At 53.1% G+C, this 18345-nt stretch overlaps 1 protein-coding gene and 1 long non-coding RNA gene across 10 annotated transcripts in view; one reads left to right on the top strand and one right to left on the bottom strand.

The window, feature by feature from the left end:
• The window catches only part of ANKS1A (ankyrin repeat and sterile alpha motif domain containing 1A), a 196190-nt gene that overhangs the window by 154213 nt on the left and 23632 nt on the right, over positions 1 to 18345 (top strand). For 5 of the 9 annotated variants that reach the window (XM_078000108.1, XM_078000113.1, XM_015136173.3 and 2 more), the window contains 3 exons: positions 4154 to 4220; positions 4525 to 4617; positions 10193 to 10299. In XM_078000108.1, coding sequence (XP_077856234.1) covers positions 4154 to 4220; positions 4525 to 4617; positions 10193 to 10299 — 267 coding nt within the window. The remainder of the gene's footprint in view (positions 1 to 4153; positions 4221 to 4524; positions 4618 to 10192; positions 10300 to 18345) is intronic. The other 4 variants (XM_078000111.1, XM_001111692.5, XM_078000110.1 and 1 more) reach the window with 1 other exon arrangement.
• On the bottom strand, positions 1350 to 9690 carry LOC144340417 (uncharacterized). The gene is made up of 3 exons (XR_013416524.1): positions 7887 to 9690; positions 2686 to 4421; positions 1350 to 2372 (listed from the first exon to the last, which is right to left on the bottom strand). It is a non-coding gene; the product is annotated as an uncharacterized LOC144340417 (long non-coding RNA).

Genomic DNA, 18345 nt, shown 5'->3' with positions numbered 1-18345 from the left:
CCTGAAAACTTTCTGAAAATGGAGTATTTCCAAGCATTTTGTGAAGACAAGAGTCCATTATGGTGATAACTTTCAAGACCTTATATTAACAAACACAAGTGTAAGTTTTCAGTCAGTTCACGTGAAGTGCAGTAGTAAGGAAGCATGGCCATTTCTCATCTCTCTCCAAAAATGTCACTCATCCAAAACCACAGAAAAAGAGGAGAACACTAAATGGTTCCCTTCCATTACATCTAACCTGTCTCTTCCCCTGAAATGCAGAACATTTCTGGGAAAGCTGCCTATTCAGATTGTTTTTTAACTCAAGCCTAGGAGGTTAAACTGCATGAAGTGTGTAGATCAGAATGATATCTGCTGTGTCTGAATGCTCTTCTTTGTCTAGACTAAAATGATCATATTTCCTCTCTGCTGGTTCTGGGCCGTGAGGGTGAGTTTGAAGCAAGGAGAAAAGATGAGCTCCAGCTCCTCCCTATCTCCACAGCTCAGGCTGAGGGCTTGGGCAGACCACAGCTCCAGACATTCTGCTTTGGTGCCAGGGCAGGGACCTGCCAATCTCTGCCCAAACAGGATCTCTTTGCTGCCTTGTCCCTCCTGGCCCTGAGCTTCGACCAAGACAGGTTCCAGTTGCTGAGGAAGGAGTCCAGGGTTACAGGCTGTGAGTCCAGTGCCGAGGACCCTGAGTTCTTCTGGAACTAGAACCAGCTCAGCTTGACTTAGCCACGGCAGTTCATGAAACAATAAAACAACTTCCTAGCCTGGGCAAAATCGTTCTGAGAGCGTCCATTAGCATTTCCCAGCCTGTCTGCAGCCTGGAACACCTCTCTGGATACCCGGGCTTCTGGGCCAGGCACCTGTAACCCCAGCGCTTTGGGAGGCTGAGGTGGGAAGGATCCCCTGAACCCAGGAGTTCAAGGTTTCAGTGAGCCATGATTGCGCCGCTGCACTCCAGCCTGGGTGACAGAGTGAGACTATGTCTCAAAAAAAAAGAAAATTTTAAAAACCTGGGCTTCTGCTGGCCTATGTCAGTTGACTAGTGGGTGACTCCTGGGGCAAGCAGGAAAGAGCGGAGCGGAGAAGCAGCGGGGGTGCTCAACTCTGTTCACTCTGATGCCAAAAGGCCCTTTGGCAAAATTTCACAAATTGTACCACCAAGGGATGCTGATTGGACAGGTCAGCTGGGGCTTCGGATGTTAAGTGATTATGATGCTAATGAAATATATAATATGACTTTATTTCAAAGGATACCTTGAAGTCACCCCACCATTTCAGCCCTTTCCTCCCCCGGCACGCTGCATGGCCGTGGAGAACAGCTTTTCCAGTGCAGACTCTAAAGAAACGGAAACTACACTTTGGTTCATTCACAGATTCATTCAATAGATTGTCCATTTACCATGTGCCAGGCCCAGCGGGTGACAAGGCAAATAAAATATGGTTGATGCCAACCCTCATTGGTGTCTACAGTGGTGGTAAGCTCTGTATGTGAGTAGAATAGAAGAATGCAGGAGAGGCAACTGGGAGATGGGTAAGGGAGACTTTTCTCTGAATAACATTTTGTATCTTTTGAATTTTGAATCATGTGAATGTATCAAAAAATAAGTGTAAGTAAAAATATTTTTACAACTTTAAAAATAGGTTTTACTGGGCTGGAGCACTCACAGGACAACAGAGGAGAAGTGGAAACAAACTAACCTTTTATTGAGCATTTACTGTGAGCTAGACCTTCAGCCAAGTGCTTTATGTACATGATGCCTTTAATCCATACAACCCTGGACAAAGGCAGTATCATCCTCATTTTTATCTATTTTAAATGGAAGCTTGCCAGGTACGGTGGCTCACGCCTGTAGTCCCAGCACTTTGGGAGGCCAAAGCAGGAAGATCACTTGAGCCCAGGATTTTGAAACCTGCCCGGGCAACATAGTGAGACCCTATCTCTACAAAAAAGAAAAAATAGCCAGGTACAGTGGCTCATGCCTATAATCCTAGCACTTTGGGAGGCCAGGGTGCGCAGCACTTGAGTCCAAGAATTTGAGACCAGCCTGGACAACATGACGAAACCCCGCCTTTGCAAAAAAATAACAAAAGATTAGCAGGTATGGTGTTGCATGCCTGTAGTCCTAGCTATTAGGGAGGCTGAGGTGGGTGGATCAATTGAGCCCAGGAGGTCAAGGTTGCAGTGAGCCGTGATCACATGACTGCACTCCAGCCTGGGCAATAGAGCAAGACCCTGCCTCAAAAAACAAAATTAAAATTAAAAAATTAAAAATAATAAGGCATGGTGGCACCTACCTGTCATCTTAGCTATTCAGGAGGCTAAAGTGGGAGGATCACTTGAGTCGAGGAGTTCAAGAGCAGCTTGGGCAACATAACAAGACCTCTTCTCTTTTTTTTTTTTTTTTTTTTGAGACGGAGTCTCGCTCTGTCACCCAGGCTGGAGTGCAGTGGCCGGACCTCAGCTCACTGCAAGCTCCGCCTCCCGGGTTTACGCCATTCTCCTGCCTCAGCCTCCCGAGTAGCTGGGACTACAAGCGCCCGCCACCTCGCCCGGCTAGTTTTTTGTATTTTTTTAGTAGAGACGGGGTTTCACCGTGTTAGCCAGGATGGTCTCGATCTCCTGACCTCGTGATCCGCCCGTCTCGGCCTCCCAAAGTGCTGGGATTACAGGCTTGAGCCACCGCGCCCGGCGACCTCTTCTCTATTAAAAAAAATGAATAATAAAAATAACAATAAATGGACGCTTTGGGAGGTCTGGGGAGTTTCCCTTGTATCATGCTGCCCCTGCTGAAGGAGGCAGCACTTGAAACAGGGCCAAAGAAAGTGATGGGGGTGGAGGGAGGCGTTTTCTTCAAGGGGCAGAGCCAACCTGCTCTGCCACTGTCCCTCCCGTGCTTCTGGGCTGCTGGTTCCAGTGCTTAGAGACGCAGCCTCAGTTTGCTCCTGGGGTCAGATTTGTTTCCCTCTGCCTTGCTGTGCTCGGGGAAGGAGCTTGCAGTCTGGTTAACAACGGTCAGGTGACAGCCTGAGCCAGCAGTCACTTCTGTGGCTGGAGGAAGATACCTTCCCGAACCCCCAGCTGCCCGAGGACAGGTGGTGCTTGCTCTCTGCTCTTCTGCTGGGTGTCAGATGCACGGCTTTGTCTGCCAGCCGGCTGGCTAGAGAATTGTTTTTCCGATTGTCTGACCCAGGCTCCTTACTTGCACTTAGAGGAAAGAGCATCCAAGCCCTGGTACAAAAGGTCCTCTTTCTCATTTCTTTGGAAAAAGAGCAGTGAATGAGCTCATTATCACTGCAACCCAAAAAGGAGGAGGAGGGGAAGAAGAGAAGGTGGCTGCACCCCACTGCCTAGTTCTGCCCCTGGCCAGGTTTCCTGGGGAAGGGGGCTGGATCTGGTCCAGAGTGACCAAGGCCAGATGGCTGGGACAGGTGGTCCATACTGGGGGCAGTACTAGAGCCACTGGATGCTTTGAGACTAGCTTTCTCTGATGTGGTCCAGAAGAGGGACAGGTGTCTGTGCCCCATCACATCCCCTGAACGCAGCGCTCCATCCAGGACTGCTGGCCTCCAAGAAGCAAAAGGTCTTCTGTTTGGGCATCAGTGCCTGCCTCGTCTTTCCTTCTCAGCGGTTTCTGTGTGCGGGCGCTCTGGAAATCATCCTCACTCCCCAGAGCTTGTGGTCATACAGTGTCAGTTATCTGGTGAATGCTGATGACTTGCCAGGCACTACCCTGGGCACTCAGGGTAGCATGGAAAGTCTCCACTCTCATGGAATTGAAATGTTAGCGTGAGCTATGAAATGGTCAGGCCTGGCCTGTGATTGCGGCCTCTCCCCAGTCTCTGCTGGTCTGGGAGAACTGCTGGGGAATGAAATAGAGATGCCTTGGAGGAGAGGCTCTTCGGTGTTTCTAGCAGCTAATAAGCCCAGACTGTCACCGTCACACTCCCTTCAGAGCAGTACTTCAGACCTTGTGGGCTGGGGCTGGAGAAGGCCTGTCTTAGACCTGAGCAGCAGAGAGTGCTGATACCTTGCAGGCTGGTGCTGGTGCTGGGAAGCATCTGAAAGAGACCTGGAGGTCAGCCCCCACTGGCACTGTGGTGAGCTGGCAACGTTCACCCCAAGCCTGACTACCTCTCCTCTTTGCTCTTTCTTCCATTTCAGATTGAGAAAATCATGAGTTCTATTGGAGAAGGGATTGACTTTTCTCAGGAGCGGCAGAAGATCTCAGGTACCGTACCAAGTGGCCATTTCCCCACAGACCCGGCAGTCTGGCTCCTTTCTGGCTCAGGCCTGCCTCTCACACAGAAGACAGATGTTCAGCGGGTGGGAGAGGTCAGCTTCAGACCACGTCATGCTCCTGTAATTCACAGTCCCCAATACCTAGACAGCCCCATCTTGCTGTTATTTTTAGAGCCGTGACTCCTTTTACCTATGGGAGGGGAAAGGGTACAAAATGAATTTTAAGCTGCCTGTTAGGAAAAATGTTTAGATCAACAATCGTCACTTATTCATTATTTTATGGACTTTCTTAGATGCGCCTAAATCGGAGTGCACCTCAGCGTTGGTCTCTGCAGCTTCCGAGATGGCTCTCAAGGGTCTCATCCGTGATGGTGGCAGAGCACTGGGTTAGACCGGGGTCTCAGACTCGTAGCATGCATGTGAATTGCCTGGGAGGGTGACTGTGCTGTTTCCTCTTCCCACAGCTCCTTGTGCCTGACTCAGTTTACTTCGTCACTTACCATTCTTACACTGTATCACTGCTACTTTGGTCATTCTTTTCTAAGCCCTAGTAGTGAGGTCAGCTTCTGTTTTCTTTGTTTGAAGCATGGAACGGGGAGGCCATCTGAGCTGTTTTATCTGATAATAGGATTGTACTGTGTTGCTTTCTCAGGTGAGATGCTCTCGAACGTGCCTCTCAGAGCAGGTCTCACACCTCTTCCCCCAAGCATTCGAGGATGGTTCGGGCACCCGGGCATCCAGGCTGAAAGCAGCCCAGCCGGGAGCCTGGCCTGTCTTCACCTTCATGGAAATGCCTCTCTGCACTGAAGGGGTGGAAATTCTTGCTCACTCGGGAGGCTCCATCCAGGATTGACCTGTCAGTCTCAAGTGACACCTCTGGTTCCTTCATGGGCTTCTGTGGCCCTGGGCAGGAAGTCTGATGGGTGGGCTTGAGTGTGCACATCAGGGAGAAAGGAGCATCATAGACCGTGGGGCCTGGTGGGGATGGCCTGGGCTCTGGAGCCTCACAGTCCTGGGTTCAAATCTTGGCTCTAGAGACATACGTGTCTTGGCAAGTCACTTAATGTCTCTGCACCCCTCACCCCATATCTGCAACCTTTGGATAATAGTGTCAACCTCACAGGTTTGCTGTGAATGAGTAGTAGATACAAATACTTCAGTTAAAAGATGTTCCTTTTTTTTTCTTTTTTTTTTTTTTTGAGACGGAGTCTCGCTCACTCTGTCACCCAGGCTGGAGTGCAATGACAATCTTGGCTCACTGCAACTTCCGCCTCCCGGGTTCAAGCGATTCTCCTGCTTCAACCTCCTAAGTAGCTGGGATTACAGGCATGTAACACCACACCTGGCTAATTTTTGTATTTTTAGTAGAGACGGGGTTTCACCATGTTGGTCAGGCTGGTCTCGAACTCCTGACCTCGTGATCTGCCCGCCTAGGCCTCCCAAAGTGCTGGGATTACAGGCGTGAGCCACCACGCCCAGCCCTGTGTTCCTTTTGTCCATGAAATCATTACTTACTCATATCGAGAAACCTAGAGAACAGAGGCTTCTGCTCGCTGGCTGGCCTCCCTCCACAGTTTTCAGTCCTGGTTCCCAGAGCCACCATCCCTCCAGCAGCAATGTTTCCCTGGGTGCTAGCAGAGAGGGCTGAGCTGAGCTTGGTCTGTTTTTGTCAGTCTTGGATTACACTGGAGTCTGCAGAGGTGGCTTTCCTGGCTAAATCTGTGGATCTGTTTTCAGGATCTGTTGCTTACAACTCAGTCAAGCCATCTCACACTCTGTTGTAGTTTGTAGGCTTTTCCAAGGGTCCAGTGTTTGCAGGAAATGGATGTTCAGGACTGAGACAAACACTATTACCATTTCAAAGCTGTGCTTTGACAACAGGGATGGGAGGGATAACAGTTAGTTCCATTGAGGATGCTTTCTACTTTCTGTGTCCAAGGAGCAGGAGCCAAAATCGCTTGCATGCGCTTGAGAACTGAGTCAGAAACAGCCATTGCTTCTTGGATTTGATAAGTCGGGAGATGTGGCAGCACCTTGGGAAGAGCCCTCCCCTTGGAAGGGTTAATGCTGAGCTCTTCCCTTGATATCTGGTCTTCTGTCTGATCCCACCAGCCAGTTTTCTTGTTTTGTTTTGTTTTGTTGTTTTTTGAGACGGAGTCTCACTCTGTTGCTCAGGCTGGAGTGCAGTGGTGTGATCTCCACTCACTGCAAGCTCCGCCTCCCGGCTTCACACCATTCTGCTGCCTCAGCCTCCTGAATAGCTAGGACTACAGGCGCCCTCCACCACGCCACGCCCGGCTAATTTTTTGTATTTTTAGTAGAGACGGGGTCTCACCATGTTAGTTAGGATGGTCTTGATCTCCTGACCTTGTGATCCGCCCACCTCAGCCTCCCAAAGTGCTGGGATTACAGGCGTGAGCCACTGCGCCTAGCCCGCCTACCAGTTTTTGTCCCCCATGAACCCATATGAGTGTAGAGAGGCAGTCTGTCTCTACCCTTGGGTTTTTGGATCCCAGCACACAGTCTTGTTTTAGTCCTCGTTTTCTTGAACCATCCTCTGTAGTCCAGCTTGGAAAAGTCAAGAACAGGCACCTGTGGGGGACCACCTAAACAGAGGGTTCATCCGCTCGGGCTGCAGAGCCCCAGGCTGCTGTGTCTGCACCACTGCCAGGTGCTGAAGCGTGGAGAGGATGGGCCCAGGCCTGCCCGGGAATCCTGTCTGATGGGTCTGGAGGGGGCTTTCCCCAGGATCTCAGGGAGTACCGCCTTCGGCTCGGACCAAAACGGAATCACTGTTTATTTTGACTGGTCGGTATCAGGGTTCGGATTGTCCTTGGGTTGGGCGTCAGGATCAGGGAGAAAAGATCTGGGCTCTGGGGTTAGCCTGGGTAGAGGAGGAGCAGGCCCTCCAGCAGGCAGCCCTGCACAAAGTGTAGGATTGCTTAGCGCCACTGGTTTTGCAGAGGCGCCCGCACCCCCAGCCGAAGGGCACGACCGCAGCATTGGAGTCTCAGTCCTGTTTTACGGCCACAGGCCCCTGGGCTGCCACCACTGGAGCTAGTTATCTGAATCCCCAACAGAAGCGTTTGCAGCTAACTCATCCCTGTGCCAACTCCCATTCTCAGGAGTCCAGGAGGGTATGCCTCCCCACTGGCCAACGCCACTCTGGCTCTGTCAACAAAGGCCTTCTCCGTCAAGCAGAAGGGAACTTGCTTGGCTGTCTTCTGATAAAGCCAGCTGTGTTAGGTGTTGAGTAGCTGGTCAAGCAGGATCCTTCCGGGGCCTGATGAGAACCCTCTCTTTGCCAGGGCTCATCTATAGCCTGTTGGGATACCAGTATCTCCCAGCATATTTAGAGGGTGACCCCTGGACTTGTGTCCCTGTACCTGTTTTATCTTTTTGCCTGTCTGCGTCTGTACTTGGGATTTGGCCCTGGTTTCCCCCTTGCCCTTGGCCATTGCTCTTCTCCCCCAGAGTGTGAGTGGCCTGCTGTGGGAATGGAGCACTTCCCCTGGGCTCTAACAGACCCCAAGAGAAATCTGTCCCCAATTGGTTTGGTATACTCACCTGAGGAACATCAAGTATAACGGCCTTATTGCCTGTTTTTATAAGAAGCACAGTCATTCCTACTGTGGCAAGTGGGGGGGTCACTTACCTGTGGGCTATGCCCTTTGGGTCTGGTCATTCTTCTGTCCTCTCCTGGCTGTCCTGGAAACTGTCGAACAAAGCTCTAGGAGCAGTCCCTCTCTATTCTTCCTGACAGGCTGTTTCCAGCCCCTGGAGCTGGAGGTAAAGTTTCACATCTCCGCCCTTCATATGCATTTGTGCAGCCAACATCGGCTATTGGGAAATCTGTCATTTCGCTCTGATGCTAGTGCTGCTGTCTCCTTCTCCCTCAGCAGCCACAGCAGCAGGCGCTTCTGCTCCGATGTGATGTCCGATCCCTGATGTATTTTCCTGAGCTTGGAAGGGGGAGGGTGAGGAGGGGAGGAAGGGGAGGGCCAGACATTACGAGAGTGAGCAAGGACTGTGGAGCCAGCAGCAGGCAGCGTGGAGCCCAGGAGCCTTTAGACAAAGCATTCTGCTGCGGCTCTGTCAGCGCACACATCCACCGGCAGCAGGCAGGACCACAGCTGCCCGGCTGGGGGATTACAAGCAAGAATGAATCAGCACCCGGGGACACTTGACTTCATGGGCATACAAGAACCCGCCATGTAGGCTCCTGGAGCAGACTTCCCCATTCAAGGGCAGGGGAGCTCAAGTATCCCCGAGACTCAGCATCTTGGAGCGCTGCGGCAGCGTGCATCCAGAAGGCCGCCGGGTCCCTGACCACCATCTGTTCTGCAGGAGACAGAGGAGAGGGAGTGGAGGCTGGCACAGTTGGTCACCAGGGTCTTGTAGATAACCAAGGAAGTTGGCATTGTCCTGCCCCAAGGGGCAGAAAGTACTGGGAACGGCAGAATGACTTTCACCGTGTCAGGAGTTCACTGGAGGTGATGTTTTTATAGTTGGTCCTTCTTTTTCCTTCCTTGTACCTCTTTTTCCTCCTTTTCTCTTTTTTCCTTCTTTCGTCTGTTCTTGCCCACAAGAATCAGAGAAGTAGGTTGGGGTTCAGGCATCCAGCTCAGAACATCCAAGGTCTGCCAGAAGGGGCTGAACTTTTGTCTTCCCTGCACCACCACGATCCCCATCCTGACCAAGGAGCAAATAGATGTCCTCCCTTCCCTGTTCATCCTTAGAGGAGAGCGCCAAGGTCCGGAGACCCTGGGACGACTGTGGCCGTCTTTATCACTCCGCCAAAGACAGAACAGCGCAGGACGTGAATAGACTTAAGCCACCACAGCTCAGCTGACAGAGGACCACTTCCTTTTTCTCTCTTTTATCTGGTTGGGTTTTGTCTTCTTTACCCAAGAACTGAATTTGCCTGCCTGCTTTCTACCTGAGCAGGCAGGTGAGTCACTGGAACAGCTGCTATCAGAAGAGGAAAATGAATGCCCAGCCCCTGAAAGCCAGCCCAGCCCAAGAAAGCAGCACTTCAGACGGCGTGCTGGCCCAGGAGACGCCCTGCTCGCCAGCTGCCAGAGTCTAGCTGTGGACCAGGCTCCTGGCCCACTGGCCGCGCAGCCCGGCGGAATGCGATGCTGCCGTCCCAACAGAGCCACACCTGAGCCCGACCCCCGAGCCCCGGCCCATGTGCCCCACTCAGCCCCTTGCTGCCTTGAGCCTCTGAGCACAAAGGGCCGGTGGCCATGGTTTGCTTATTCCGGGACTGCTGGGGGAAAACAAGTAAAAGTCTCTTTTCTCCCCCTGCCGTGTTCTGTGCTGCTTGTGTTGCATGTGCTGGGTTCCGGTGAACAGCCGCCGCTGCTGCTTCCCTCCCGGAGCCCTCGCTGTGTGCCTGTGTCCCTCAGCTGCATGAAGATGTGTGCTCTCTCCTGACTGGTTTGTGCTGCAAGGTCGCAGAACTTGCCCCTCGCCACAGCCCCGCAGGGGCTCCAGAAGTTGCATGGATGAGAGGAGCGGCGGGGCTTGTGGGCACTTAGGAGCTCCCTCAGCCCCCTCTAGTGCCTGTGGGGACAGACTTTCTGAACTGTCTCAGCGCGTACGCTGATGAGGAGTTGACCTGGAGACTGTTGGGGGTTGGCTTCCCCCACCCCCGACCTGTGGGCAGAGATGGTGCATGTGCAGCCGTGGCCCTGGAGCAGCTCAGACCTGGGGGTGTGAGTGGGCAGCAGCTGCCCGAGGCTGGGCAGTGTGTGGACAGCACCAGGTCGTCCTGTCCTTGGCTGTACACAGAAGAGGAGCTGCGTGTCCGCTGCTCTCTGGTCTCTTGTATATAGTTTGGCTGTTTCATGGTAATGACTATGATGTGGCAATGCCATCTGTCTTCCTCTGAGTGCCGCTGCTACCGCCTTAATGGTTTTTCCCTTTTCAAGCGTCTGCCGATTCCTCTCTCGTCAGGTTCGCGGACGCTGGAGCAGAGTGTCGGGGAGTGGCTGGAGTCGATTGGGCTGCAGCAGTATGAGAGCAAGTTGCTTCTGAATGGCTTTGACGATGTCCGCTTCCTGGTAAGTGGTTGCAGGCCTCCTCAATGGCAGGGTGCTGCTCGGTGGAAACAGGCTTCCCTGGCCTCCCCTCTGGCCCCACAGGAGTCTGCAACAGTACGTAGACCCAAACCCCGGGGACAGCTCACTGAGGTCACTCAGACACCAGGAAGTCAGCCGATGATATGTGCCTTCTTCCCAAACTCTCCCTCTCCCTCTGCCCCAGAAACGGCCCCGGAAGGAGCTCTCTTTGCAGATCTGCATCCCAAGAAGGGGGTCCCTGATTCAGCCCTGTGTCCCCTCCCTGGCTGTGTACCCATCAAGGCTGGGTACGAGGAGTTTATTTATTTCTCAAAACTTCATCTCAAGTGAGTTGTCACTGAAGCAAGGGGCCTTGCCTCCAGCAGAAAGACCCCTTCCCTGCCCAGCCAAGGCCCAGAGCCTGGGGTAGAGTCCAGAGTTACACAGCCTTATGTACCCGTGGCCTCAGAGATGGCCCAGAGGAAAGGCTGAGTTGATGGCTTGGAGGACTGGTTGCTTTGAGAAGCTCTCTCACAAAACACAAAGGGCCAAAAATAAAAAGAAAAGAGAAACCAGGGTGTTTCATCTGGATCCCTACAGAATAGGGACCCAGTTAGGACCCTGGCTTAGGATCTGGTGCACCCTCTGTCATTTCAGAAAAGTAGCTCTGAGCAGGGTACCCGTCACTGTCCCTCTCTTGAAAGCCCTTCCTGAGGCCTCTGCGTGGGCCGGGCCTGCCCCCAGGAGCAGGCATTTGAGCCGAAGTTAATGATCATGATCGCTGACACTTCTCAGTGCTGGTCACTGACACTTCTTACTAGTGCTTACTATGTGCTTGGCGCCGTTCTTAGTGGTTTGCATGAATTAGCTCATTGAGTCTTCCCAGCAGCCCTGGGATGTGGACTTGTATTAATCTCCATTGCCCAGATGAAGGAAATGAGGTAGCATGGCTAGGTCACTTGCTCAGGGTCACACTGTCAGTCATTGGCAGGGTGGAACTGTGCGTCCAGTGCTCTGGATCTGGAGATCCGGCTCCAGCCACTCTGCTGCACAGCCTCTTTCTTCTCTATGGAAACAGGGATGGGGGTGTGGCCACCTATGTGCTTTACATCACCTTCTAGTCTTAGTCATCTTGGTTGAGTTAGACCCACTCGCTCTGAGGGGATCTGTCTCCTCTGCCTGCCTCGCTCTGCTGCCTCAGTTGAGGGCTGGGGGCAGAGTCAGCACGCAGCTCGCACCACCTGCGCTTTGTTCTCAGGTTGTGTTTGGGGCCTCCTGAATAGTGGCCTGCCCAGGAGCTGGCCTGAGGCTTCCAGGAGGGGCCCACCTCACCCAGAGCCATCTCCAGCTCCAGGGCAAAAGATACTGTGATGTGCAACAGAGCACCCTTCCCAAGCCAGCTTTGGGACAGTTAATTTTCAGCTTTTAGAAATCTTAAGTTTTAAAATAGCATTTTTTTTCTTGTTAAAAGTTAAACTGAGTATATTTATGGTTCTTTTAAAAGTTAAACTGAGTATATTTATGGTTCTTTTAAAATATTTATGGTTCTTGTGACCTGACTCCAGACTCACCATGTTCCTCGGGGAAGGATGACAAACTCAGGACGGAGCGGGGGCTCAAGCCATGCGTGGGGACCCAGGTTGGCCCCTGGCTCGGAGCGTTGAGGGGCCTTCCCTCTCTCAGCTCACCCCTTCCTCAGGCTGGCTGTCAGATGGGCGAGTGGGGGTGGTCTTAGGGTGTTTCCTCCCTGTACTTCAAGATGCTAGAGGCTGAGCTGTTGCTTGCCACCCCTCCTTCTGCTGATTTTGGAAAGGACAGGGTTCCTACCCCTTGAATAGCCCGAGACTCCGTAGGACTGGAGCAGAGAGCAGCTGAGCAGGCCTTTGAGGAAGTGTGGCCTTGGGCCAAAGCTTCATGCACAGGGCAGGGCGTCTGTAAGATGCGTCTGTTTCTATGCTGGAAGGACCCTCACTGAGGGCGGCCTGCAGCTCAGTCCTTCCAGGGGCTCTCAGTGCTGGCAGGTGGAGTCTGTACAAGAAGGAACGTCAAGCACGCCTCGGTTGAGCTGGAACGTCAGATACCTAGAGTGGCCTCCTGCGCACAGCATCCTGAGTAACCACGTGTGAATGACCAGGTGGGCTGTCAGGCAAATTATGTTTTAGCAGCCTGGAAAAAAGAAGGAAACCTGGAAAGGGGAGCGTTTCTGTTATTGAAATATTCCCTCATTGCATGTGGATAATTTACATCACATTAGCTGTGATGGATCCCATGTGATTAGGTGTCTAATAGGCTACAATGTTTCCCTTGGTTCTGAAATGCCCTGGAGGCTGTTCTACAAGATGCACAAGTAGCTTCCAGGAAGCCAGGCTGGACGTGTCTGAGGAGCATCTGGATACTGAGGCTGTTTGACGGTCGAGGTGTTGCTGTGGGATCGCCTGTGATAGGGCCCCCCGCGAGTTGTCGTAGAAGTACAGGGCGTTTGTGCACATCACACAGCTCCCTCTCAGGCTGGAAGGGACTGTAGCGTCATGTGGTCTGATCGTCCTCTCTGCCCAAATCCCTTCCAGGTAGTCTCTGCCATGATAGATTTTTAGTGACAAGGAATTCACTACCTTGTAAAGAAGTCACCATTCATTCTTTGCGTTGTGCTGGCTGCTGTAGAGCGTTCTTTATATTGAGTCAAAATCTGTTTCCTTTGGCTTCTGTCTCTTGGTCCCGGGTTTACGTTTTGGGACCACATAGGACATGTTTAAGCCCTTCAGAAAATTGAAGACCTCTGCCCTGGCCACCAGGTGCCATGCCCTCTTATTCTTCCTCCTGTGAGGTGGTGATTGAGCTGGACAGGCAGGCAACTTGAACTTTATCCACACTCTCTTGCTTGCAGACAGAAAGGGCCTTTGATTTAGAGGGGCAGGGCCAGGGCAGTGGGGGCTGCCAGGTGCTCCCTAGGATGGCAGAACTGACACCAGACGCAGGGAGAGAGGGAAACGTGGCTCACACATCTGCCAGCCTGCCAGCCCACAAGCCCACGACACTGCACCTGCATCATAGCTGGTTCCATTTTCACCACAAATCTTATCCACAGGAAATGGGCTTTCTTAGGAGAAGGGAGGAAATGCATTTAATCGGCGCGGAAGGAAGGTAGTTGGTGGTTGGCAAATGTGTAGCTCCGGGCGTGCTAGCGCAGGTCTCATAAGTGAAGACTCAGCCTGACGCCCTTCACAGAAGTGTTGATTGAATAAACGATGGTGGTCCTGATGCTGGAGCGCTAAGTAGACATTTAAAAACGTTTTTAAAGAGTTGCTAATGTGGGGAAATGTCCACCTTGTAGTGCTGAGTGAAGAAACTGACACAAATTCACAATATGATCTGAAGTTCTGAAAAAGAAAACACCTGTGCATAGGAGGTGCGAGGGAGTGAGCCAAGATGCTTTCAGTGGCTGTCTCAGGAGGACTCCGGGGGCTTCAGTTCCTCTTCGGAGTGTAATAGTTTCTCTCCGTTTCCCACCATGAATAGATGTGAAATCAGAAAAGCAAATAACGTAGGTGTCTTAAGGAACTTGATGGTCCAGCTGGGAAAACGAAGCACATAAAAGAGCAGCCAGTGTCAAGTGCAGCGGAGGCTGGCAAGCGCTGCCAGCAGAGGGAGGAGGCCTGGATGGCAGAGATGCTGCTGCTGCCCAAGTGCAGAGCCAAGTCCAACCTTGAACCTCTGGGTTCTGCTGTCTGTCCCAGGGGTTTCGTAGAGATGGTGGGACTTCAAAAGGTCACAGAGAGAGGAAAGGCCTGTTGAGAGGGGCCAACCTGTATGTGGTGAGTGAGGAGGCTGCTGGGGGGCAGTGACGGGCAGGGCCCTGACCAGGCGGGAGAGACGGCTGGGCCTGACCTCAGGGCTCTCAAAAGCCACATGTGGGAAGTCCCAAGGTCTCTGAGCCCTGGGCATGGGGGGACAGTCTCTGCGAGTGCCCCACACCGGGCAAAAGCCCCTTGAGAGAGGCGCACCTTAGACATCCAGGGCGTGGCTGAGAGCCCACGTGTAGCAGGCAGTCATGGCTCAGGGCATTGGACAAATGGAAGATGGGAATGAGGCTGGCAGCAGGCTCAGGAAGGGTTAGAAATGGACACTGAGTCAGCCAGGCTGGACAGGAGGCCGCTTGCTCCTCCCGTCAATTTCTTTCTCTGCAGGCTCCTGCCACGTGGCAGATAGGCCCCCGCTGTCTTCCTGTCTGTTTCTGAGGTGGTGCCAGCTTGTTCCTACATGTTGGAGAGAGATGACAGGTGAAGAGAGGCCAAAGGCATAAGCTGGGGCCAAAAGCTTCTTCTTTACTGGCTTCTGTGAAACTTTCCAACCAGGTCCACAAGCCCCTGAGGCTCCCTTTCTGTTCCTGTCCCCTGGATTTGCTCCTCTCTCTCTAGCCCTCTAAATCGGCTTCACGTGAACAGTGGGGCTGTCATCACCTCCTATGACATCCCTCCTTTTGCCTTCTTCCACCCCAGGCCCAAGAGGACACTGCCAGCCTAAGCGAGCTGCCACTGGGCACCATTATCAGAATGGTCGTGGCCAAGAGGCGCTCTCCCCAGCCTCCACCTCCACCCGCATCCCATCTCCCTGCACAGCAGCTTATGAGCTGACTGCTATCTTGGAATTGCCTGCCCAATTGAAGCAGAGCCGTAAATAGGAGGATCAGTGGAGCTGAGGCTTGGAAAGGAAAGGAATCCTCTTAGACAAGTGTGGATCCGGCCTCCTGGACTAGCTAAATTCTGTAGTCACTTAAGAATATAATTCCTCTGTATCCCAGGAGTTCATGCTGCACCAGGGCCTCACCGTCTCTGCCAGGCCCTCCCTTGGTCTCGGGAGCCTGGCCCAGGGCAGCCCTTTTAGCAAGTGAGACAAGGGGCAGGCTCATTTGGGGCCTGTTCCCAGCGAGTGCTCCTCTTGCTCCCCCTCCCTTTCACAGCCTGACTGCAGCACATGCGTTCAGGGTGACCGCAGCTGGAACCACTCAGGAGCCCTCCTCTGACTGCCCCGGGTACCGCTCTGGCCTTCTCCAGTCCCCTTTACAGTAGAAGGAACTTTGGGAACATTCTGAATGCCTGTTTCATGCCTGCTGGTTTAACCAGCTGCTCTTTAAAGTGGAATTGGACTGGCTGGCAGACCCTCTTCCATCACACCTGATTGCTGGCCTCATTGTGAGCAGCAGCAGAGGCGTCTTTCGTGGCGTCTCGAATGTCTAGGTACTCACTCAGCCAAACACCGCATTGTACACGGGCAGAGAGTGAAGCCCAGGGGCCAGGGCAGCGGGGCCCCTGTCTCTCCGTCAAAGCTATAGACCTAACAGTTCACAGTCATCATCTGAGAACTCTGGGGTCTGAGGAACCAGGGCTCTCAGTACAGTAATGTGCCCAGTGTCACCCCTCAGGCGGCCTGGAGCTGGGACTGGAAGCCACGTCCCTGGACCTGGAGTGGTGCTCCCACCTCCCAGTCTTCCCTTCCCAGGAAGGTGCAGCCCCTGTGCCCTCACAGGGTTGGAGCCTGGCCCCGGGGCCCGTCAGGCTAGGCGAGTGCATCACCCCCAGGCTGGCCCAGGTCAGACCTCCACCCACTGCCTGTTGGGAGCCATTCAACCAAAGGCTGAGAAAGGAGTTGGCAAGGAATGAGATGTAGGGCGTCTCCGTGCACTGACTCAGGCCCCCCAGGTTCTTCTGGGCCTGTGCAGCCACCACCACTGCCTGGCCCATTGCTTCTCTCTGCCTCCTCCCCAGCCCGCTCTCTGTGAATCTCCAGGGTAGTTAAGTAAACTGGATGGGGGAAGCTTAAGAGAGAACTCAAGAGTCTACTTAGTGGCAAAGGGAACTGGAGCAGGAGTCGGGAGAGCCGGGTTCTCCAGGCCCCCGCACTGTGTGACTTGCGGCAGTTTCTGGGCACCGTTCGTCGTCTGTCACGCGGGCCTTCCTTTGACCTACTTACTTTATGAGGCATAAACTCCGAAGAGGACACAGCGTTACGTGTGGTGACATCGTGTCAGACAGCAAAACCGCATGTAAGGACGAGAGGTGGGAAGGTGGTGCTTTCTCTGACAAAGGCGGTGGGCAGCAGTCTTTCTCTGCAGGCCGCAGAGGTCGGTTTTGTCTCTGTCTTGTCCTCAGAGCCATGAGTTAAAGCTGCTTTGGGTGGTCTCGGGACCAAGCCTCTGACTCCAGACTCACTTGGTCCCAGCAGATCTACACGGCTGATTTGGGGGTGACTGTGGCACCTTGACCTCAGCCAAGACCTCCAAGAGGAGGGTGTTTCAGGATGGCAGGCAGGAGATGAGTGGGAAGGCTGCCGTGTCTGCCCACAGAGAGAATGGGGGCACCAAGGACCTGCTTGGGAGAACAGGGGTCGGTGGCGGTGCTTTCATGAAACGGGGAAGAGTTTCCCAAACCCATGTGCTGTCACATCCATCCTTGAGAGCCTTTCCCATGACACGACAGGTAGCGAGGGTCTCAGAAGTCACCTGCAGAGGCTTTGGGAACTGGTAACACTGGCCTCTTCCTGGTGGCCGTCACTGTTGAGTTGTATCTGTTGAGGTGAGGCCAAGGGCTGGCTGGGGTATGGGTAGGAAAGCAGAGAGCTGTGGGTGGGCCAGGCCAAGCGGTTCCTGCTCCTTCCTCCAGCTGTTCGTTGAGGGGAGGTGTCAGTGAGGGGCTACTTTGGGAAATTCTGTTGCAAAGTCCCGGCAGAGCAGATGAACAAAGCAGCCACCCACCGAGCCTGATTCCTGCCCTCAGGCTGATGCTGGGCACCAAACCCTGCCTGGCAGGTGGCTCCACTCTTGTTGAGCAGGCCCTGCCTTCTTAAGAACCTTAAGGCCAGGCGGGGTGGTTCACGCCTATAATCCCCGCACTTTGGGAGGCCGAGGCGGGTGGATCACGAGGTCAGGAGATCGAGACCATCCCGGCTAACACGGTGAAACCCCATCTCTCCTAAAAATACAAAAAATTAGCTAGGCGTGGTGGCAGGCACCTGTAGTCCCAGCTACTTGGGAGACTGAGGCAGGAGAATGGTGTGAACCCGGGAGGCGGAGCTTGCAGTGAGCCGAGATCACACCACTGCACTCCAGCCTGGGCAACAGAGCGAGACTCCGTCTCAAAATAAATAAATAAATAAATAAACAAACAAACCTTGAGCAGCTGAACCGGAAGGAAGCCCTTTCTACCACAGCTGCCTTACATAATAACTGGTACTGGGAAAGCCCTCGCCCCAGGTGGGTGACTGCCCGCAGGCCTCAGGGAGCATGGCTTCTATTTCCCATCATTATTAAGATCTGGGGCCATAGTGGTGAGTATCAGACAGCCCTGTCCCTTCCTCTTTGCTTTCTATCTCCTCTTCCGATGGTTCTTCCTGCCCCCCCACGGCCACCCCCAGGCCAGCCCCACAGCAGATGCCCTGGGACTGGGAGGAAGCATGTGTTCCCCTCCCCTCCAGGCCCACACACCATGGCCATTATAGCCCCAGCCTCAGAAGTTGGTCCTGGCTGAGAACAGAAACCTGGTCTGTGTTTAGTCACCTGCACCCCAGACAAATGTGCCGAGTAACATGTTCTGGGGACTGCGTAAACCACCTGCAGTGGCAGGCGGCAGCATTAGCAAAGGCCGGAGAAGCCTGAGTGCCCAGTGGCAGGGTGAGTGACGGGCGTGCTTGAGTTGGGGCGGTCACCACAGGTGTTCATAAAGACAGTGAACTGTCACGGGGGATATTCGCATGCAGTAGATGGGCATGTGAAAAGAGGCAGGTTAAAGAAACAGGTGGCAAGTGGTGGGGAAGAAAAAGAAAAATTAAAGAAACTATCTGCATTCAGCCTATAACCCCAATTTTGCTAAAGTTTTCTTCCTAATATATAGCTCAGAAAAATACACCAAAATGGTAGAAGTGATCCCAGTCTTGCTTTTTTAAGAAAATTAATTAACTTAGGAAGATACACCGGAGAGTGGCCTTATGTTTCCCCCGATGTGATGGACTTATGGGTGGCTTTTACGTTTTTCTTTGTACTTTATTTTCCTTTTTTTT

The sequence above is a fragment of the Macaca mulatta genome, chromosome 4, assembly GCF_049350105.2.
Source record: "Macaca mulatta isolate MMU2019108-1 chromosome 4, T2T-MMU8v2.0, whole genome shotgun sequence".
Classification (NCBI taxonomy): domain Eukaryota; kingdom Metazoa; phylum Chordata; class Mammalia; order Primates; family Cercopithecidae; genus Macaca; species Macaca mulatta.
The sequence above is the reverse complement of the archived record's forward strand: the minus strand, read 5'-3'. Positions and strand labels throughout refer to the sequence as shown.